The sequence below is a fragment of the Ipomoea nil genome, unplaced genomic scaffold (genome assembly GCF_001879475.1).
Source record: "Ipomoea nil cultivar Tokyo-kokei standard unplaced genomic scaffold, Asagao_1.1 scaffold0482, whole genome shotgun sequence".
Classification (NCBI taxonomy): domain Eukaryota; kingdom Viridiplantae; phylum Streptophyta; class Magnoliopsida; order Solanales; family Convolvulaceae; genus Ipomoea; species Ipomoea nil.
The window spans coordinates 1,794,792-1,818,182 of record NW_017616910.1 but is presented as its reverse complement, the minus strand read 5'-3'; the positions used below and the strand labels follow the sequence as shown (position 1 = coordinate 1,818,182).

Sequence of the window (23,391 nt, the reverse complement as noted above, 5' to 3'; positions counted from 1 at the left end):
TGTGGCACATGCTGACCTTCCGGCATGTGTTCCCTCCAATTTCCTATAAAATCCGTGCAAAATGGACTTTTGCTTCTCTCTCTAGAATACTTACAGGCTCCGAAACTTCTGTCCTTCAATTGTGATAACCCGAGCCATTATATTCTCAAATACTCACTGCATAATAACACATATGAATATACTAGTTCTTTTACGCACTTTGTGCGAATGAGATAATGTCCAATAATTATTTTTAAATAAGTATTCCAAAGTATATCAATGCAATATTATATAGGAGATTTTCATGCATATGTAAATAAATGTTGAATTTGTTTATTTAAATCGGTAATTTAAAGTATATAAATGCAAGATAATATATGAGAGATTGATTATAATTGTCACTAAAATAAATGTTTGCAACTTTGTAATAACGTTAGTCTAAATATTTAGTTTTAAAGCGATAGTCTAAATAAATACTAGTTTTGATTTAAATTTCTCTAATTCTTCTTAATTCTTTTTCAGGTAGCATTGTTATTGTTTTCATCTTCAGTACATGTCCTTTTTTTTTTCTTTATTGGTAGTGTTTCATATGCAATTAGGTTACTGGTAGCAGCATAGATGGATTCATCATGCAATGAGATTATGGTGTAGGAAGTTTTAGATTTACCTTGCTGTGTATATGACTGAAATTTTAGTTGTAATATGAACTCTTTAGCGTACAAACACCTATTGATATTTAGTAGTGGTAGTTTTTTTCCTACATGTTTCATGTGTTGTGAGATGTGTGTCCCAGGTTATCATGTGAAAGTATTGAACGAAATATTAATATTTATTATATTTGTATAAAATACTTGGTAAATAAATAAATAAATAAATATATATATATATATATATATATATATATATATATATATAAAACATGTTTTGTATTATAACTTTGATATTTAATTACAAGATAATGTAAAATAGAAGACAATGAACAATGTAGCAAATATAATAAATTAATAAATTTGAAGGTAAGGAATCTTTGAATTGTAGAAAATAAAGATAATATAACTAATGAAATTATATTTGATCAACAACTTTGTAGTTAGGCCGCGCAGGTCTGACAATGATGTAAGAACATTGTTCGATAAAAAAAATAATAGTATAATATTAGTAATGTAATGTACAATTGTACCATTATAAAAAAATACAAAAAAAATATTAATACCATAATGGCCTAAATCATTCCAATAATGCAAAAGCATAATTGAAATATTAAGTTTTGTTCTAAATAATCAGAAGAAGATCAATTTAAAAAAAAAAAAAAAAAAACTTAACATAAATTTGTTTTTTTTTTTAATAAAAAAATTCAAGAAAATCAAATAATTTTAAAGTAGTTCCTGATTTATAATATTTGATGCTCAACTTTAAATGCTATGTATTTAGTCGAGCTAATTATTTGACCAAAGTTTATGTTAAATTTTATATTATATATTTTTTTAATACATTTTAACATATTCATAATATATGTTTAACAATTATGTCAATTATACTTGGGATGAGGTTCGAACCTAAAAATTTATATAAATTAAGAGTATGTTAAGAATAATAAATAGTTAACGGAATATATGTTTAACAATTATGTCAATTATACTTGGGATGGGGTTCGAACCTAAGACCTTATATAAATTAAGAGTATGTTAAGAATAATAAATAGTTAACGGAATATTCCGTTACTAAAGTTTAAACTAACGGAATTTAGGGTTATTTAAGGGAAGAAAATAATATAATAGAGGGTAAATAAGGAAAATCATTAAAAGATACTAAAATCAAAATAATATGAACCATTCATTTTAAGAAACAATTAGTACCGACATTTTTTTTGTTCCAGTTAAGGGCCTAACATTATTCGCTCTTATTAGATTTGTAGATTGTAGAGATAGAGATGTAGAGATATATATCTGGTAGAATTTACCACATCAATTACTCTCAACTAAATCTTTTACACCAAATATTTGGTTTTGTTTTTAATGATTTACTGCTGGGAAAATGTAAATATAGATTTACATGAAATCATATTCGAATATTTGTATTGTTATGTTTGATTTTGTTGTGATGGTGAACTTGTTAAGAAGGATTGGCATACCCCAAGGGTTGCAAGTGAATTTGTAAGAGGTAGGGATGACAATGGGTTGGGGTGGGTTACATCCATCACCTGATTTGTTAATTTATATCGTGCATTACGGCGCACATAGCAATGTGTACCCAGACACAAAACGCGCGCGTTTCAATTGCTGACTCTGTCCGTCCAAACGGTCAAAATTCCATTATGTGTATTCAGTTAAGAGTTTCTGTGTATTCAGTTAAGAGTTTGTGTATTCAGTTAAGAGTTTTTGTGTATTCAGTTAAGAGTTTCTCTGTATTTAATTAAGAGTTTCTGTGTATTCGGTTAAGAGTTTATGTGTATTCAGTTAAGAGTTTCTGTGTATTACACTATTATGTATCGAGTTTCTGTGTATTCAGATAAGAGTTGCTGTGTATTTAGTTAAGAGTTCTGTGTATTCAGTTAAGAATTTATGTGTATTCAGTTAAGAGTTTCTATGTATTATGTATCATGTTAGATTATGTGAATTCAGTTATATGTTTTTGTGTAGTCTGTTATGAGTTTATGTGCATTCGAAACATATGATTTTTTTTTTTTTTTGACAATGCACCAAAACGATGTCGTTTTGGGTAGGGCGGGGTGCACAATGCATTGTGCACTCTGGTGCACGATATAACGACTGCACCTGACCCACCTTATATTTTCTCTACCCACCCTCATTCCCACCGAGTGCAGGTGCCCACTATAGGTACTCATCACTTATCATCTTATTATTTTTTTCAAAAAATAACATTTAAATTACTTATACATAATAAAATAATAAAATTCATTAGTGATACTAAAACATACAATAATAGTAGTTTTTATATAAAAATAGGAAAAATTGCATCTTTGGTCCCTGAGTTATACCCAAGTTCTGACTCAGTCCCTGAGTTATGACCGTATTCATTTTCAGTCCCTCAGTTATGAACGAAGTGGCACATTTGGTCCCCGACCGTTAAAACTAACAGAAAAAGTTAAAAATATTTAAAATTTGAGGGGTAAAGTAGAAAATTCACATTTTATTCTCCTTATATCAAAATCACTTTCACAACATTATTTTTCACTTCTTAGCCTCTTATTTCAAGATTGTTCAATTCTAAAAGCATTTCAATAACTTTAGTATGACTTGTTAGTTGTTAGGAACCTGACTCTTGTATAACAAATTTAAGACTTAGCACAAACAAAGAAACACTTGATAACTGTCTTCAAACGTGTGAAACACACTATCCTATCAATTTTCAATTTTCTTTACTAAGCAACAAAGATAATCAAACCATAACTTTTGAGATACAAAATGATGTCAAATTTGTCAGGTTGCTTTTATGAGAAATTCACCAACGGAATAACTTGAGATTTTTAGTATGTAAAATTTTTTCATATGCAATAGTCAAAAAACGTTTTTAGAAGTTACAAAAGTTTTAGAATTTTCATAACTGAGCCTTAGGTTCCTCATTCATTACTCTGGTTTTAAGAAGACATGGGAGGTGATGGGTATATATATATAATATAATTTTCATATATTGTTAGGATATACGATTCTTGATTAAGTTACTGCAAAGCTTACCAAAGAATTTTACGTACTAAAAATCTCAAGTTACTCCCTTGAGAAATTTGATATCTTCTTGTATTTCAAAAGTTATGGTTTGATTACCATTATATTTAGTAAGGGAAATCAGAAACTTTTAAGATGGTGTGCTTTACATGCTTGAAGACAATGACCAAGTGTTCTCTTGTTTGTACTGAGTCACAGGTTCCTTAGCTTATACAAGACTCAGGTTACTAACAAGTCATACGAAGATTATCAATCGTTATACCCTACACCACGGCGCGCCTCCCAAAACGACGTCGTTTTGGGAGGCGCGGTAGGAAGTTGCTGTGATTATGTATATTTGTTCATACGATTACGTATATTTGTTCATACAATTATGTACATTTGTTCATATAATTATGTATATTTTTTATACAATTATGTACACTTTTTTTATACAATTATGTACATTCGAATCAGGAAATTTTTGTGTATTATGTTAAGAGTTGATGTGTATTAGGTTAAAAATTTATGTTTATTATGTATTATGTTAGATTATGTGTATTATCTTTTAAAAAACAGTATGTATATTTTGTTATACAATTATGTACATTCATGTATACAATTATGTACATTCATGTATAACATTATGTACATTTTTGAACATGGGTTTTTTTTAAAGAAAAATTAACTGCCAAACACTGGGGCGGGAAATTTCAAAAAAATAAAAAATAAAATTGAAACGACATCGTTTTGCATCTGGGCGCACAATGCAACGTGCGCTGTGGTGTAGGATATAAATTGCCGAAGATTATTGAATTGCTTTGGAATTGAAGAACCTTGAAATAGAATGCTAGGAAGTTAAAAATAATGTTGCAAAAGTGATTTCAATATAAGAAAGTGAATAAAATGTGAATTTCCTACTTTACCCCTAAAATTTTAAATATTTTTTAGTTTTCCCGTCAATTTTAACAGTCAGTGACCAAATGCGTCACTTTGCTCATAACTGAGGGACTAAAATGAATACGGTCATAACTCAGGGACTGAGTCAACACTACCATTATAACTCAGGGACCAAACTCGCCATTTTCCCATAAAAATATTAAAAAGATACACGAAGTTATATAAATAACTACATACTAATACTTATTTTACTATTATATATATGCACACACACATGGTGGGTCGGGTGGAGTTTTAGGCGGGTTTTGTACATAGAATCCGAATCCAACCCGACCCACGACGAGTTTACCTTTTTAAGACCCATCACCAATCATTAGTCAAAAAAATCCGATGCATGCGAGGTGGATTTACATGGATATACGTGGAGCGGATTGAAATTGCCATCCCTAGTAGGAGGAATGTTAATGAATGTTGTATTGTGAATGGAACATCTAGTTCGTCCATATCTATAAGGAATAAAACATAATCGGTGGCTCGCTTGCTAAGGGTTTGCATCAACATACTTGAGACTTGAAAATTACAATTGCAACGGATTTTAATGAAAAATGCAGGTGAAATTTTTTAGCTTTCGAAATGACTCAATCGTGTTTAGTTGCTTAATAATATAACTTGTGACTGTATAATACGAGAATCAAGTATTCAAATTTCACTTCTTTTCAAAACAATAAAGTATTCAACTTAATTTAGAGTATGCCATAAAAGACATAGAGCAAAATTTTAATATTTAAAATAAACTAAATAATAAAATTGGTTTTATTCAAATTAAATAAGGGATATTATTATTGTGAAAATGTTTCTGCAATTTATATCGTGTATCACGGCGCATATAGCAATGTGCACCCATGCACAAAACGTGTGTGTTTCAGTTGCTGACGTCACTCTGTCCGTTCAAACGTCAAAACCCCATTGTGTATTTAGTTAAGAGTTTATGTGTATTCAGTTAAGAGTTTATGTGTATATATATATATATATATATATATATATATATATATATATATATATATATATATATATATATATATATATATATATATATATATATATATATATATATATATATATATATAGAGGAAGGTTCTAGTGCGGCAGGGGCTTTAGGTGCGGTGGTGCGGTCAATTACATGCCACTAGATTAGATAAATCCAATGAATCACATTCATCAAGGCTTCTCCTATATTTTCATGCACGTTCTCACACTACGCGAATTGCAAGGTTAAAGTCATCATTGGGCACCAAAATAGATCAAATCATAGTGTTGTGTGTTTTATGTTCGTTATTGGTGCATTATTAACCTTACTGTGATGTATTTGATGATTTGTGTTGGTGCCAAGTTCAGCTGCGCCCGCAGCTTCCTGTGCGGTCAGTGCGGGCGCACTAATAGTTATACAAATATATACCATCCATGTTAGAAAATGCACACACAAAAAAAAACATGCACAAATTAGATACGCATCACCAGAACGCACCGTTAGGTATAAATAAAAGCACCACAAAGTGGTCGGAAATACACCATTGGGGTGGTGAGTTATGTGGTGTATTTTTTGGGTGTGTTGTGTGTTTTTTTTTTGGTGTATTTGTGCATTTCATTGTTGTATTTTTTCCTAACACTATTGGTGTCTTTTGTTAACACTTTTGGTATATTCTATTAAGCGACCGATATAAATGACCACTATAATTACCATAACACCCTCCACTTACCAAGACACGCTTAAATCTTTAAATCTTCAGAAATTAGCCGTTGCCCGTTAGATTAATTATAATGGACGATGCTGATATGACCGCACCTAAAGCCCCTGTCGCATTTAAACTTTTTCCTCTCTCTCTCTCTCTCTCTCTCTCTCTCTATATATATATATATATATATATATATATATATATATATATATATATATATATATATATAATATGATAACTATTACAGAAATGGCAACACTTTTTTTTTTTTTTACTTACAATGATAATTATGATATCTTTTTGATATTGTAAAATCTTCATATGTCAATGGTTCGATCTTTGGCTTTGAGTATGTGGAGTAGACTTAAATTTACATGCTAATTGTCCACCTAAAAGAGATGTCTACAATCCAACGAGAGAATTAGTCACGAAGTCCAACAGTGAAAACCCGAGTATAAAAAAAAAAAGAGTGATATAACAATATAAACGTCAATATTCAAATTTCGTATATAATATAAAAAATTACTATTTATACTAGTGTATTCTTAAAATATTAAAAATCTATTAGACATAATTATAAAATTAATAAAATCAAAGGGTCATCCTATCTTGCATGCGATGATAGCAAATTTATTACATTCTGGTCCAAAAATTATACTTTATCTTTATCTTTTATTTATTTTTTATTCATATGGAGGGGAACTCCGACTAAGTATTTATCTTGACTACAAGAGGTGGAAGCACACCCATAAAATCATCGTTTATAAGCCTAAGGATCTCAACCTCCGTTAAGTCATAATTCTTAAACCCTGAAGGTACTCAAGAGCTTTCTTAGCCAACCAATCTGTCACTCTATTATGATCTCGAAATGCATATACAACCCAAACATCCCAATCTTTTCGAATTCACAACTTACACTTGTTAATGATATTCGTCACGTTATCATATTTATTTATTTATTTGGTCACTCTTTTCGGGACTTTTATTTATTTATTTGATCACTCTTTTCGGGACTATTATTATTACTCGGTATTATTTATTTATTTTGGCTGCAAAGCCAATAGGAAGTAAAGTGAGATAGTGTGGCTGCCTTCCTGTCCGAATGTGCGTGTCGGAGAGCTGTCATAAATAGCACACCACTTTACTTTCCTCTTTCCTCTCTCTCTCTCTAGGGATTCGTAGCGTCGCAGTTCTATCAAACCCTCGCACTCAAAATGGTCTGATTATCCGCTGAATTTCGCCGCCGTCAACTCATCTTCCTCCGCCGTCAGCCTCCGATCCAGTAAGCTTTACCTCTCCGCTCTCTCATTTTGCTCTATTGCTCGTTCTATCTCGCTCTCATTCTAGATCAAGCCTCCTTTTTTCAAAACCTAAACATCTTCGCTTTTTGTGATATTTTCCATTTTGTGCTTTGAAATGCTCATTTGAGGTGGTTATGGTGTTAATTAGCTTGGTCTGAGCCTTTCTACTTTGTATTGATTATATATATGTGTGTTTTTTCAGCTTATTTGCTGATCTGAGTGTCCATATAAGGTGAGTAGCAGTTTTCCGGTGAGGATTTTGTGCGTTGTTCTAGGGATATCTTGTAGCTGTACATCCTTTATCTGCTTTATCCTAGCTCATGCCTTGAATTTTTGCCTGATTTTCCATTTATTTTGTATTGATTATTTTGAACATTGGTGGTTGGTGCATATTTCCTGATGGAAAGTCTTACTTGATCCTTGACTACTATCAGAAGAGAGTAGTAGGAGGTTCGGTAAGTAAAAGCAAGATTATATTATATGTCAATTATAAAACATCATTAATGAATGATATTTACTCTAAATCTATGATGCTAGATGAACATATTCTGTAACATGATTCTGATTTTGAAGTATTTTTAGTGTTTTCACTTTGTCAAGTACTTGATGGCATGTTTATCATTCCGTATTTATCATCACTTGTGCATGCACTTCATTGAAAGAGATTAAAGTGTGCAAAAATATGAGAGGGAGAGGCATGGATGGGTTTTTTTAGAAAATGATTTTGGAAGTTGCATTTAGTTGGGGAACTTCCCTTAATGCATCAATGTGGTTCTCATCTCTTGTTATGTTCCATATTAATTGAGCTGTTTATCTGTAGTTTGTCCGGCACTTATCTGCCATGGAGGATTCCCAGTCAGTTGTGACGCTCATGGATTCCACTACCTCTAAGATACAGCAGCTGCAGAAAGCATTTGCTGAGCTTGAGAGTCATCGTGCAGTTACTCTTAACATGAAATGGAAGCAACTTGAAGAGCATTTTCATGGGCTTGAAAAGTCTTTGAAGAGGCGTTTCACTGAATTGGAAGACCAAGAAAAGGAGTTTGAATCCAAAATTGTAAAAGCCAAAGAGACATTGGAGAATCGTGAAGCAGCTGTTGTGGCTAAAGAGCAAGCTTCTCTTGTAAGGCTCCAAGAGAAAAGAGATGCTGCAGTTTCTGCTATCTCCATTGCTCTGGATAAACATCGAAACCCATTTTCTGCAGGGCCTACTGTTAATTTTGAAGACCAAGTTGACTCATGTGTTGTGGAAGAGAAGTCTCTTGATGCCACGACCACAGTGCTTAACGTAGGGGATTATGGGAAACTTTATGAGACTGGAAATGTGGAGGTCAAGTCTTATCCTGAGCTTGTTAAGCTATGCAAAGAGATGGATTCAGATGGCCTACACAAATTTATATCAGACAACCGTAAGAACCTTGCTGCTATAAGGGAGGAGATTCCACTTGCTTTAACAGCAGCAGCTGATCCTGCCTCTCTGATTTTGGATTCACTAAAGGGTTTCTACAATTTAGAAATGTCAAATTTGGAAGCTAAAAAAGATGCAAACCTTCTAGGAATTCGTCGAACATGTATAATGCTGATGGAGTGCCTTAACATGTTATTGACTAATGTGAAAATGGGGTCTGTTCTTAGTTCCATCCTAGAAAATGTGAAGGGCCGAGCAAAAGCTATAGCTGAAGAGTGGAAACCAAAGTTAGATGAACTTGATGCTGATGCAAATCATGGGAACTCCTTGGAGGCTCATGCGTTCTTACAGCTTGTTGATACTTTTGGTATTAACTCAGATTTTGACCAGGAGGGTTTAATCAAATTGATACCTATGGTTTCTCGTCGACGTCAAACAGCTGATTTATGCCGTTCCCTTGGATTGTCTGATAAAATGCCAGGTTCGTCTTGACAATATGATTGACTGATTCCTTGACAGTATTTATTGTTCTGTGACTTTCTTGAGGGGTGATCCATTCTTATTTACTTTTGATTGTTGGGAAGCTAGATTGCTCAACTGCTCAAGTCACTTTGATCTGGAGTTTGACAATATTTATGTGATACTAAATTGTTTAATGCTCTAACTTTACAGGTGTTATTAATGTGTTGGTTAATAATGGAAGGCATATAGATGCTGTTAATCTGGCTTTTGCCTTTGAGCTGACAGAGCAGTTTCCACCTGTTTCTCTACTGAAATCTTATTTGAATGAGGCAAGCAAGGCTTCTCCTAGCAAATCTGGAAATACATCCAATTCACAGGTTTGCTCCTCATGCCTCGTTATTTCAGGATTGGGATGAAATCAATTGACAATAATAACAATAATAATAATAATAATAATAATAGTCAAATCAAATATAGTGTAGGTTGCCATGCATACATATCTTTCATGGTGAAGTTGGGTTATTTTTATTTTTATATTTTTGATAGTGGGGTGGGGCAGGTATTGAGGCATGTGGTAACTGGTATGACACAAATTTACATAATAATGGCTCCTTGGAGCAAGAAGGGTGATTTGACCCCACTGAACTTGGAAACTCCACCAATAAATAACCTAGTAGATCTGATTAATTTTGGATAAGTCCCACAAATGATGTTTCATCAGTTTTTTATTATTCCTATTCTCAAATCTCAATCAATGAACTGTTCTTTTACTTTCCAGAATGATATTATAAATGAGAAGGAGCTTAATGCACTGAAGGCTGTTATTAAATGCATTGAGGACCATAAGCTTGATGAGCAGTATCCCGTGGATCCACTCCAAAAACGAGTTCACCACCTGGAGAAAGCAAAGGCAGACAGTAAAAGAGGAACAGAAGTCGCAAAACCACAACCCAAAAGACCCCGTGCTAATGGTTTTGTAAATGGGCCCCGAGCCACTAACATTGCCACTGACAAGAACATGAACATCTACCCCAGAATGACTGACAGATACCCGCAATATGTGTATGACAGACCCCCATACGCTTACACTGGACCAACTGACACCCACGCTCCATCATTTCTGGGTACTCCAGCTTACGGTCTTCCTGGGCATGGCAACTTCTTTGGAAATGGCTACCATTACCAGGCTGCTTACCTGCACTAATCAGTAGAGATGGCTGAACTTGATTATCCTCCTAGCTGCTTAGTCTTTAACCCTCCCACTCCCAGTTTGCTTAATTTGAACACTGTGAGCAACTTTAATACTGAAAAGCTAGCCTTGTTAATTTCTAGTCTGTTGTAAAAGCTAATACTGTGATCCCTTTAATATGCACCGAATTTATGTTCATAATTTAGTATGAATATTTGCCCCCACTTTGTTCACATCTCCCTTCTCTCTTTGCTGTCTAGTGTATATCTTCTCTTCTGTTGCCTTATTCTCTCCATAGCTTAGTAAAAGAAAATGATAAAGTAAACATCCCACCAAACACATGGCATGTTGTAATGGGTTGATTATCATATCATAATCCCCTCTCATGATTGGGTAGTCACTAGTCACTAATCAAGGGAACATGTTGAGCATATAATGTATAAACATAAATGTGTAATTCAACTATCAACTTAGATTTTTAGTTGAGATGAATCACATGTGGTGTGGTCCGTGAAGGGACGTGTTTAACATATAAGATATAAACATAAATGTGCAATACAACTATCAACTTAGACTTTTAGTTGGGATGAATCATGCTTCAATTACCTCTTGCAAATACATTATAGTTTCTAGATTTTCTTCTTATAACTCTGTTAATTGAAGGCTACTAGGATGGAGACCATAGGCAACCTTGTATTCAAAACCACACTCTAATCTCAATATTGAAGACCCAGACTTGTTTTTTTCTGTAAAATACAAGATTTTACAAACATTAAAAACTAATGATAAAACCGAAAAAGGCACTATGAATCTCTGCAGTTGGTTGAAACAGTATGCTACTGTATTCTATCCTACCAGAACTGGGATACAAAAGGATGCTGCTGAGAAAGTCCTCTCTACTCTTTAAATCGAGTTACTCTTCCCCTGATTGGCCTCCATTTTTCACGACTGCTCGGTGGAAGCATGCCAGAAATTCTGTATTTCCTTCAGCCCCTTTCAGTGGAGATTCAATCCAGCCTTTGCATTGGAAGCCATAAGTTTGCACGCCATTTACGATCTTCTCAATTACCTATTCAAGAGCATCAGTTTTTCTTTTGCTACATTTCACAGGGGGCGGGGTAATGGGATTCAACCCCGGGTCTATTACCACTAATCTACACCCTAAACCCATTCAAGGGCATCGCTTATCTAACATTTTTCAGTGCTTCCTTTTCACACTAAATGATAGAGAAATAATGGGATTACAACTCATAGTATTCAGGTGAGTATTTAAAGCAGGCAAATGCTTACCTCTTGATGGACCAATGGATCCCTCACTATTCCACCGCCCCCAACCTGCAATTGACCAAAACGCTTTTGAGTTCACAATTCAACAGAACGTTAAATTGCACAAGCAGCCAAACAAGTCATCGATGACTCGATGAGTATGTGCATACATCGACTATAAGCACTATTATTTAAACGTTGAAAACTTGGTTGAGCAATACAATGGATATGAGTTTAGCTAATGTTGAGCACGTTACTGAAAATTTCAACAATGAACAAGCTAATATTATACTTCGTAACTTGATTGAGATGGTTATTTAAAATTATTATTGTTATAAACTAAGATTGGGCCAGGTCACTCAACTGGGCTATAATGCACATGGATCAAACCACACTAAAAGATTAAATCCAACCAATTAGCTAGTCTAAACCATATATTCTCTCTTATTTTATCAATGTGGACTCTTAAGAATTATATTTAGCCAAGTTCAGTCAATTCAGCATTCAATAATCATAATAACTGTTTCAGTTAGCGTTTCAAACTTGAATTTAAGTTAAAAATTTCCCATGATGGACATTCGAAGTCTATACAGCACATGAACACGTTTAGTCATTTAGATGAATTTCTCTATAAGATTTGTAAAAATGCATTCTTTACAAAATTATTAATGCAGAATGTCTAGAGTTTGGGAGCCAGTTAGGTTTTTGCAAGAATTAAATGAATGGACGTTGTGCCCATAATCCAATTTCAAGTTTTGATGCATTGGCAAGCGTTGCTTACTTGGGATCTCCGAGCCTCAAACTGAGGCTTAATCAACGTAACTAGTGTAGCTTCTTCCTTCATCAAATTGACCACAGCGGGCATGACCTGGTGCAGCAAACAGAAATAAATGAACTCAAAATTACCGAAGTAGTAAATACTGTTATTACGATGAACGAAAAGAAACCCATAGGGCGCGATCTAGCTAGTCCACCAATTCAGTTGGGCAAAACGGCTCATTTTTCATATACTAGACCTAGTTACGAAGAATAATTCAAATTCGTAAGGAATGTAAACTCCAAGAAACCTTACCAGAAGTATCGAAATAAAGGACAGGTCCAAAGTCACCAAATCAACCTTTTGCGGGAGTTCAGAAAGGTATCTCAAGTTTGTCCTCTCTATAACACTTACACGTTCATCTCGACGGATTTTGTCAGCAACCTGAGCAGAAAGAAGTTCCGTTTAGTAGCTTGTATATCCAGATTACACAACTCCGTAGAACGGACTATTTACATATTTCGTCAAGCTACAAGTTATTTAATACCTGTCCATATCCTACATCAACTCCATAAACAAAAGCAGCACCATTCTGAAGTAAACAATCCGTAAATCCTCCAGTTGACAAGCCCGAGTCTAGAGCTACCTTACCAACAACATCGACTCCCAGTTGCTCAATTGCAGCCTCCAATTTGTGTCCACCTCTGTAAAGCCAGAAAAAGTGACGAGTGTAGCAAGGTCTACTACATATATGTCATACGTATATAATTTTCATATTACGAAACATATTTATTTATTTTTTTAAAAGGTTTTAACTTTAAAAGGTAGATGATTGTCCATTTGATAGAGCTTTACTATCTACATGGTCAAACTAGTAAAAAACAAAACAATTATAAGCTCAAAGATAAAATTTGTAAATGTAAAACACATCAAATGAAAAAGCATTTTAAAGCTAGAATGGAAAACTATTTCGCTGGACATTCATTGCACAGATCAATATCACGAGGGATTACTACACTAACACGTAAATGGACTCCTCGAACCAAATTTCGTGTATCCCACCCAATGCAAAGAGGCGTGTTTATGAACAACGAAGATGAAAATAGTAAATATTCACCTACATACATATTTTGGAATTTCAGCTATGATCTCCACGGTAGCTTTTTCCGGGATAGGGGTTCCCGCTTTGGTCACAATTTTTCCATCCACAAGCACTTTGCCTGCACGATGATGGGAAAAACCTCAAATTATTTTCTCTTCCACATTGCAACTATTTTACTTTTCATACCATCAAACAACAAACTCCAAGCATAAACCTCGCAATTGAAGTTTCCAAAATCATATTCAAGCATCAAACTTCTTTTTTTTCTTTTTTTCTTTTGGGGTGACGAGGGAAACCAGCAGCCACTACCGAGGGTGTGTGCCGGTAAACCCGTCTTCTGATCCTAACCAGCAAAGGACCACTCGAGTCACCCAATAACATGGCATCATCAACTGAATAGTGAATACTATTGAATACCTACCTTGTAGAATCCAGGATTGTATAAATGTTCGGCTATACTGTTGATATCTCTCGAGGCAAATTTCATCTAGTCTCCTTTTCCTAAAAAAAGACCAATAAAATAAAAAAGAAAAGGCTCATATCTTTGAAATTGAAATACAAACTCTCTAGAGTAGAATATTGTTTAAAGTTTTAATCTTTTTTCATATAAAACGTGAAATTACTTCTTCTGGCCCTTGGCGGAGGTTGCAGAAGCAAAGCCCTGATGCATTTGAGCCTTTGTTCCCGTCCATTTCGCTGACCAAATATCCATGAAACCAAACGGAATCAGGTTCATAATCATAATCACCTCACCTTCACTTTAGCTTATTTTCAGTAATAGAAGAAAAAATAAAAAGACGAAGAAGAAGAAGTAAGCACCGGAGAAGCGAGGAAGGGATTGTGATTTTGGGAGGAAATTGAAGGTATTTCTGGAGCTGAAAGCGCAATAGCTGCAAAGCGGGTTTCTCAGCATCTGAAACCCCATTCTTCGCCGTCAAGCTGCCGGAGGGGAACGGAAGGAGAACCAGAGGATGGGTTGCCTTACGGTTTATGGTGGACCGGATATTGAACCGCTGATTTGGGCCTATCAGTTAGCAGATTTTGTCCTTGCCCCAATATTATGGCAAATTATTGGGTGGACTATGGTCCATGGTCCACCACATCATGGATCGCAAATTATGCCGTGGAATCGTGTTCACCGAGAATGGTGAACACAAGTCAAAACGACGTCATTTTTAGGCAAAAAAAAAAAAAAAAATCGCGGATGTGGAGTTAACGGCGCGTTACTGATCAAATTATGAATTTTCTGTTATGAGATTATGAATTTGAAAATTCATAATCTCATAACAGAAAATTCATAATCGCATAACAGAAAATTCATAATCTCACAACAGAAAATTCATAATCTCATGGTTCCAAAGTGAATGTGTAGGCATGGTTCCAAAGTGAATGTGCAGGCATGGATTCATAATTTATGAATGTCCGTGATTTCGGACGGGAATATGTAGGCATGGTTCCAAAGTGAATGTGCATGCATGAATTCATAATTTATGAATGTCCGGAACTCCGAAATTATGAATGTAATGAAAATTCATAATCTCATAACAGAAAATTCATAATCGCATAACAGAAAATTCATAATCTCATAACAGAAAATTCATAATCTCATAACAGAAAATTCATAATCTCATGGTTCCAAAGTGAATGTGTAGGCAGTCACGTAATTAATTAAAAGAAAAAAAAAAAAAAAAAAAAAAAAGAAGATAACGGTGCACTAACACCGTTGGAACCGTGGTGTTCACCATGAATGGTGAACACGGTTCCATGGCATAACGTCTGATCATGGATTTGGTCCACCTTTCAAGGTGGACTTAAGTCCAAAACTAACTAATCGTTATATCGTGTACAAAGGTTTGCCTTGTCCAAAATAATGTCGTTTTATTAAGTTGTGTGGGGAGTTTAACACGACAGTCTTTATTCAATTATGTACATTCTATTATATAATTATGTATATTTGAAACAGGAGATGAGCAGTGTGAATCATGGTTCAAAGTTTCAAATTTGGCAATGGTGGGCCAGTAATTTACTTTTCAGTTTTCACAAACCAAACAATAAAATCAATATTCATGGTAATTTTTTTTCTATAAAATTTCAATTTTATTTTCTCTCAAATATTTTCCACAAACTAAATAGGGATAATCTAGTGTTAGTGTGAACCATGGCTCAAAGTTTCAAATTTGCCATGGTGGCCTCTCCTCTTTTATTGAAGGATTTTAATTTTTTTTGTCCTTTATTTGACAGTCTTCCTTTCCACTAAAAATAGAGACATTGCAACAGATGAAGAACATGCCTCCTCTAAATGGCTTCTTTCTTTGTCTCCAAGTTTGGAGACAAAAAAAAAAAAAAAAAAAAAAAGTCATTATAGTTATTTTTAAGGGTAAAAATATATTACTAATCATCAAAATTCTATGTGAATGTCATGTCTAAATATGTCATTTGTCTTTTCATAAGTGTGCATTGAACAATTTTACTCGATAACCTGCTTCTATATAATAGTTTGCAAAGTATATCAAAATAAACAATACTAAGAAGATCTTGTACAACAGATTCGATTAAAAAGATGTTTACAAAAATAAAATTTATGACTTTCTAATACGAGAATCATACTCTATCCCACTCACCCACCTTTTTTGAACACGCAAGGATAACAAGTAAAGTATGAAATTCAAATTCAAGAAATTTTAGACTTTTGATAATATGATATTAGTATACTACATGACAATCAATAATTGATACAACTTTCCTTTCTATTAAAAAGGATAGAAAGAATTTTCAATTCCTTAGTGATGCATATATGTAAGAGTCCTCTTTGGCTTCAAAATGGGTCAACCCAACATTTGTCTTCTCTAACAGCTTTTCCCCATCTGTTCTTAAAGATCTCTAGCTCAACATAAGATTGCTTCCTCACCTGCAACCAAAACCTCATTTTTAATTTAACACTGTCTATTATATGCTCAACACGCCTCCTCACGTGTCTGCTTTTTGTATGAGGTGACGCGAAGATTCGATCAAACGCATGACCTTATGGGCGGGTGGGTAAGTTCTGATATCAAATTGAAAGATATGTTCTGTCTCAACTAAAAGCATAAGCTGATAGTTGGACTGCATAAATATTATATATATGTTCAAGGAAGATAACCAAAGTTTGCATCTAATAATTAAAACAGGAATTGAACTTACTGCATTTCTAGCATCAGATGGATGAGATGAGGATTGGCCTTTTGCTTCATTACTTGTCTGCATTATCAGTTAAGAAACAATAAGACAAGTTTACAAGGATGACAGACAAGAATTGAACCTTATTAGGCTAATGACTGAATCCCCAGTAGCTGTGAAACAACATGGTATACATGTATGTATACCTCGTTTGATGACCCCCCAAGTGTAGGGAGGGCGTAGTGAACCAAATATTCAGTATCAACCACCCCAACATTGGCGGTTCGGTTACCCTGTCAGATAATACATATGTCACAGATAAATATACTTGCCAAGAATGTACTAAACACTTATACGACATTATAATGTAAGAAATTGGCTTTTAATTTGTTGTTGCGTGATGGCAAACTAACCTGTGCGCAATAACCAACTTGGAAGTCGACGCCCCATCCATGAACCAGGTCGTTCTGAACGATGTGCCACACACATCTCCACGATGCACTAGAGAAAACCGGAGCCATCATTTCCACCCATCTGTGACATATATGATATATGTTAACCACTCATATCTCTAGTGTTCTTATATATATGATACATGTTACGAAAGTGAAGAGAGAGTTTCTAATGTGCTGTCGTATATTGTCTCAAACTGTCATATATAGAGAATACACAGCCCTATAAATAGGTGCTAGAAGACTACGACAAGTTTCCATATGTCCTACCTACCTAAACTCCTAAACTGTCTAATATATAGAGATTCTATATATCAAATATATATTCCATAACAATACTAAAGAGAAAATTGCAACGAGGATTTACCCAGTGCAAGGAGGACCCTGGCTGTCGGGGAAGCACCTCCTTCCCGGGCCTCTAATGTTTATTTCCCTCCTGGTACAACACAACAGACACAGACAAAAGGCATCTTATGTTAAATTAATGTTACGAGATTTGATATATTGAGTACGTAGCCATAGTAGAAGGGCGTTTATATATGCTGATTTGATTATATATAGAGTAGATATAAGATACCTGTGAACTTTTGATCCATTTTCTCGAGCAGTAAGCTTGTGATGAACCTCTGATATCTCAGCATCTATTGCGGGCTGTGATATTTGAAGCCCTTCTTCTTTCACTATCGATAAGTATCTGCATCCAAGTACCCAAAAACAATCAGAAATGGAAATCACGTAATAGAACTCGTAAGTAGTGTTTCAAGCTTCATCACAAGATCAGAGTTTCATTATATTAATGCTACATATATATATATACTACCTTGCAACATTAAAATGTTGAACCCCGAGATCTTCATCCCAGAGGAAAATGTAAGCATAATCTGCAACGATATCGGGATGCAAGAACCGCTTGGCAAACCACCTAATCATGAGTTAATGAACGAAAATGTAAGCATAATCTGCAACGATATCGGGATGAAGAACATTTAATTTGTCTGTATTAATCTGTACCACTTTGTTTGATGGGGAGCAGAAACATGAACGGCGCTTCTACTCCACTCCAAATCTTTCCATTCATCCACCAGCCCGTCATAATGGAAAAGCATAATCATGAAATTAGATAATGGAAACTGCAAATCATATAAAAAAATATCATGGATTATACATATATACAATAGTCTTTATTATATACAATATAAATTACGACAATCAATATAATGAAGTTTTTCTTTCTATATATACCTTCTTTACGATTTCATCTACGTTCTTCTTCTGCTTTATCCCAACTGCCATTGCTAACAAGCTCATTGGAGACTTGGGCTTCTGGGAACAAATTAAAGAGATAAGGGGAGAGAATGTACAATGCTGATAAGACAAACCAGATAGCACTGTTTGTGTAATCATAATAAGTATGTTTCATAGTTCATCATCCAACATCATTTTCAACAAATCGTGCTGCTAGAATGAGTTAGTATTAGCAAGATCGAAGTGGCGCCTACCTGTTTAGCAGAACCCCAAAGCGGCCGCATCTCCAGATCAGAGGTTTTAGAAACAATACCCCTAGGCAATGTCTCAGTTCCAACAGCCTTGCATTCATCCTAAATAAAAGAAGTATATATAATTATATATACATGACTAAATAAACAAATTCGCTGTCTAGGGTGTTTGGAAAATAGCTGATCAGCCATTTTTCAACTGGTTCGACCAAATATAGCTGTTTGACCCAGCTAAAATTAGTGTTTGGTAAAAGAGCTTATTGGAATAGTTGATTGGGACAATTACTTGATTTCCAAAACTCGATCTGCTTGGAGAAACGTTTTTGTTTCCCAACACTTTTTTACAACCAGCTATTATTATAAACCGGTCAAAACATTTAACACAAACACAATCCACTATCATAATTGTCCCCCTTTGCACATTTGGAAAATTTAAATCTTTAATCAGATTAAAGCAATCCACTTTCCACAATTCCACATGCTTGAATTGACAAACACCATAGATTGCAATCACATAATTTATGACTAATCCTCCATGATCATAAGCCATAATCAAAACCCATATCCATAAGCTTTACCAATTACACAGCATGAGATGAGATCAAGATAAGCTGTACGTTTGAACAAACCTGACAAGTGGGTTCTGATGTCCTGACAGTTTCAATCAGCTGCCACCCTAAAAACCTCTGCACCCACAAAATCAATAAGCTTAACAGGAAATTAAAGATATGATGCGAGTGGGTTTTTAGTGGAAGCACACCTGTCTGTAATCTGTGAGAACGAAAACAGCAGTGGCAATGAAGAAACCTGCAGAAAGCAGAAATACAGAAGACCAGCAACTGCAAATAAATGCCCTCTTCTTTACCTTTTGAGGGGTTGGAAATGAAGAAGAAGAAGAAGAAGCCATGGAAACCGGTGATAAAAACCCAATCTTGGAGAATAATAACGGTGCTTATTGAGAGAGATGGTAAGTTGCCAAATAGCAGAAGAAGACATGTCTGAAGAGTAAGAGGTCAACGAAAGATAGTAGTGGAGAGTTGCTTAACTTTAGGACAAATGTGAAGAAGACGTAAAGTGCCCACCTTTTATTCAAGATCTTCTTCTTCTTCCGTATTTATATTTATACTAGTTTTTTTTACGGGATAGTGCCCAATGATTATTTTTAAATAAGTATTTCAAAGTATATCAACGCAATATTATATCGGAGATGTTCATGCATATGTAAATAAATATTGAATTTGTTTATTTAAATCGGTAATTCAAAATATATAAATGCAAGATAATATTTATTGAATTTTCTAATCGATATTTGGTAGTGGTAGTTTTCCCCTACATGTTTCATGCATTGTGAGATGTGTGTCGTAGGTTATCATGTGAAAGTATTGAACAAAATATTAATAGTTATTATATTTGTATAAAATACTTGGTAAATAAATATATATAATGTATTTTGTATTATAACTTTGATATTTAATTACAAGATAATATAAAAAAAAAAAAAAAGACAATGGACAATGCAGTGAATATAATAAATTGATAAATTTGAAGGTAATGAATCTTTGAATTGTAGAAAATAAAGATAATATAATTAATGAAATTATATCTATTTTTAAATTTTTTATAATGAATATTTTTTTTTTTAAATAAAGGCATTATAGACATCTAATTCTAAATTAATTAAATGCATATGTATTATTTTTTGTTGTAGCTACTACTTTATTTAGTTTAATAAGAGTAATAAAGTGGCGTATATACTTTTCATCAACAATAATGCAATCATTGATTTTTTTTTTTTTTTAAAAATGCATACAAAAAATATTAATGCAAAAGTATAATTGAAATATTAAGTTTTTTTTCTGATCTAAATAATCAAAAGAATATTAAGTTTTTTTTTGATCAAATGATTTTTAAAGTTCTTGATTTATAATCTTTGATGCTTAACTTTGAATGTTATGTATTTAGTCAGACTAATTATTTGAACAAAGTTTATGTTAAATTTTATATTATATATATTTTAACATATCCGTAGTATATGTTTAACAATTATGCTAACTCTAATTGGGATGTGGTTCGAAACTAAGACTTTTCTTATAGAAATTAATGTGTAAGTTAAAATAATAAATACTTAACGGAATATTCCGTTACTAAAGTTTATGCTAACGGAATTTAGGTTATTTAAGGGAAGAAAATAATATAATAGAGGGCAAATAAGGAAAATCAATAAAAAATACTAAAATAAAAATAATATAAACCATTCATTTTAAGAAACAATAGTATAATATGAATCATCCATTTTAAGAAACAATAGGACCGACATTTTTTTGTTCCAGTTAAGGGCCTAACATTATTGGCCCTTATTAGAATTGTAGATGTAGATTTTTGGGTTTCATCTTCAAGCAAGTTTTAGTCAAAGATATAGTACGCCGATTCATAATGGTTGGGGAGAATTGAGGATAATGTAAGAGTGATTAGGAAAGAGAAGGTGGAAAGGGAAGAAAAATTTTTTTTAAAAAAAAAAAAAAAAAAAAAAAGAAAAACATTGTCAGGCGCGCCTGACGCGCCCGTGTGGCTGACTGCAGTGCGCGAAACGCGCACAGCAGTTAATGTTTCTTGATATTTCTCTTTCCAAATATTTTAGCATTTGCAGGAGAAATAATTCATGTATTAACTCCACTCCACATCTATAAATAACCCCACTCAATTTATTTCTTCTTACATTATCCCCCTATTATCCACTAGTGTGGATGCTCTTAGAGCATCCACATTAGTTGGGGAGAATTGGGGGATAATGTAAGAGTGATTAGGAAAGAGAATGTGGGAGGGGAGAGAAAAAAAAAGGGATAAAGTACAAATAAACCACTGAACTATTTGAAAAATAACAATTAAGTCATCGAACTCAAATAACCCTCAAATAAGCCATTGAACCCGGGAAAAAAGAGCAAATAAGCCATTGAACCCTGAAAAAAAAGAGCAATTAACATTTTTTACAGGTTAACTCTAGGTTTTTGCTAATTGGATTGTCAAATGTTTATTTTATTTACGTTTATTATTATTATTTTTAATAATATTATCCACTTGGATAGTATTATATTTTAAAGTAATTATAATCAAAATAGTTTTGTCTTGTCGAGATTTGATTTATTTATTATTATTATTTTTCATTGGATCTTTTATTTAAAAAATAATAATAAATAAATAAATTAGATCTAGACAAAACAAAACTACTTTGATTATAATTACTTTAAAATATTTTACTATGTAGGTGGATTATAATAATAAAAAAAGGTAAATAAAATAAACATTTGGCAATCCAATCAGCAAAAACCTGGAGTTAACCTGTTAAAAATGATAATTGCTATTTTTTTCCGGGTTCAATGGCTTATTTGGGGGTTATTTGAGTTCGATGGCTTAATTGATTTTTCCCAAATAGTACAGTGGCTTATTTGTATTTTATCCCAAAAAAAAAAAACAAAAAAAAAAACAAAACAAAAAAAATTTAAAAAAAAAAATAAAGTAATCAGATGCGTCAGGCGCGCCGACTAGCGCGCCTAACGCGCCACCGGGCGCGTGGCCTTCCTCTTGGACTGCGCGATACACGCAGTCCGTGCGTTGGCAGCTTGCTTCACTTTTTTCTTTTTTTTTTTCTTCCATTCTCCCCTCATTTGCAGGAGAATTATTTTGCTATTCTTTCTTCTCCACATCAATTATTCTTTTCAACATGAGTGAATTCATCTTACATTATCCCCATATTATGCATTGGTGTGATTGCTCTTAGAGGGGCGTATTCAATCATGACTTTTGTAGAGTTTTAAAGACTTATAAATTTTAATAAACTTTGATTAACTTTCATAGAGTCGTTTAAAACTTTTTAAAACTTTATAAGACTCTATAAAAGTCTATATAAAAAACATTCATAGACTTTTATCAACTTTTTATTTTAAAAAATTTACAAAAGTCATTGAAATTCTAAATTGAATACATCCTTACAAACTTTCAATGATTTTGATTCTTATCATTTATATAATTTTCTTACAAAACATTTATAATATATCATAAAATTCTTCTTATTATATAGTTCTTCACCCACATCAACATTCTCAAGATTATTATTTTTATCCCTAGTATGTTGAGACTTATATGCTAATTACTTATTCTTAAAAAAATATTAATTACTTATATATATTATTAATAAACATCAACCAAAAAAAAAAACTATTTCATTAGAAAGTCATAAAATTATTAAACAATAAAATTTATAATAAAAGAATTGATCAAATAAAATATTTAAAAATATAATTACAAGTTCCCTAAAATAAAAAAAAAATAAACATTTAATATTAATAATATATATAAAAAAATTATACTTGATATATTGCTAGGCATCTATCACGCAAAGTACTATTATTTGCAATAGCAATTTGAGACTGCGAACAGCAACAATGTGCTACTGTTTGCAACCCCAAATTGTTATGGCGAACAGTAGTTCGCTATTTATAGTAACCTGTTGTTAAAAAAAGGAAAAATATAT

General features: G+C 33.2%; 3 protein-coding genes across 8 annotated transcripts; 1 reads left to right on the top strand and 2 right to left on the bottom strand.

The window, feature by feature from the left end:
- Positions 1-7,379: 7,379 nt before the first annotated feature.
- LOC109173613 (FRIGIDA-like protein 3) lies at positions 7,380-10,869 on the top strand. Of its 4 annotated transcripts, none has more exons than XM_019322847.1 (5): positions 7,380-7,556; positions 7,778-7,825; positions 8,396-9,464; positions 9,656-9,822; positions 10,224-10,649. In XM_019322847.1, the coding sequence occupies exons 3-5, from the start codon at positions 8,417-8,419 to the stop codon at positions 10,647-10,649; spliced, it is 1,641 nt and encodes a 546-aa protein (XP_019178392.1). In that variant the 5' UTR covers positions 7,380-7,556; positions 7,778-7,825; positions 8,396-8,416. The 4 variants fall into 4 exon arrangements, with proteins under 4 accessions (XP_019178392.1, XP_019178390.1, XP_019178391.1 ...); XM_019322845.1 differs by having other exon boundaries at positions 7,381-7,556; positions 7,778-7,807; XM_019322846.1 differs by lacking the exon at positions 7,778-7,825 and having other exon boundaries at positions 7,381-7,556.
- A 388-nt stretch (positions 10,870-11,257) lies between these two features.
- LOC109173619 (hemolysin A) lies at positions 11,258-14,800 on the bottom strand. The gene is made up of 9 exons (XM_019322857.1): positions 14,579-14,800; positions 14,383-14,455; positions 14,181-14,260; positions 13,775-13,877; positions 13,205-13,361; positions 12,973-13,101; positions 12,682-12,768; positions 11,925-11,969; positions 11,258-11,703 (listed from the first exon to the last, which is right to left on the bottom strand). The coding sequence occupies exons 1-9, from the start codon at positions 14,682-14,684 to the stop codon at positions 11,548-11,550; spliced, it is 936 nt and encodes a 311-aa protein (XP_019178402.1). The 5' UTR covers positions 14,685-14,800; the 3' UTR covers positions 11,258-11,547.
- Positions 14,801-16,429: 1,629 nt separating this feature from the next.
- Positions 16,430-19,962, bottom strand: LOC109173617. Of its 3 annotated transcripts, none has more exons than XM_019322852.1 (12): positions 19,624-19,962; positions 19,493-19,549; positions 18,867-18,965; positions 18,610-18,732; positions 18,379-18,497; positions 18,188-18,289; positions 17,945-18,061; positions 17,735-17,803; positions 17,329-17,449; positions 17,122-17,208; positions 16,940-16,996; positions 16,430-16,667 (listed from the first exon to the last, which is right to left on the bottom strand). In XM_019322852.1, exons 1-12 carry the CDS (start codon positions 19,768-19,770, stop codon positions 16,575-16,577), a joined length of 1,191 nt encoding a protein of 396 aa, XP_019178397.1. In that variant the 5' UTR covers positions 19,771-19,962; the 3' UTR covers positions 16,430-16,574. The 3 variants fall into 3 exon arrangements, with proteins under 3 accessions (XP_019178397.1, XP_019178398.1, XP_019178400.1); XM_019322853.1 differs by having other exon boundaries at positions 18,610-18,690; XM_019322855.1 differs by having other exon boundaries at positions 18,610-18,687.
- Between the last annotated feature and the right edge of the window lie 3,429 nt (positions 19,963-23,391).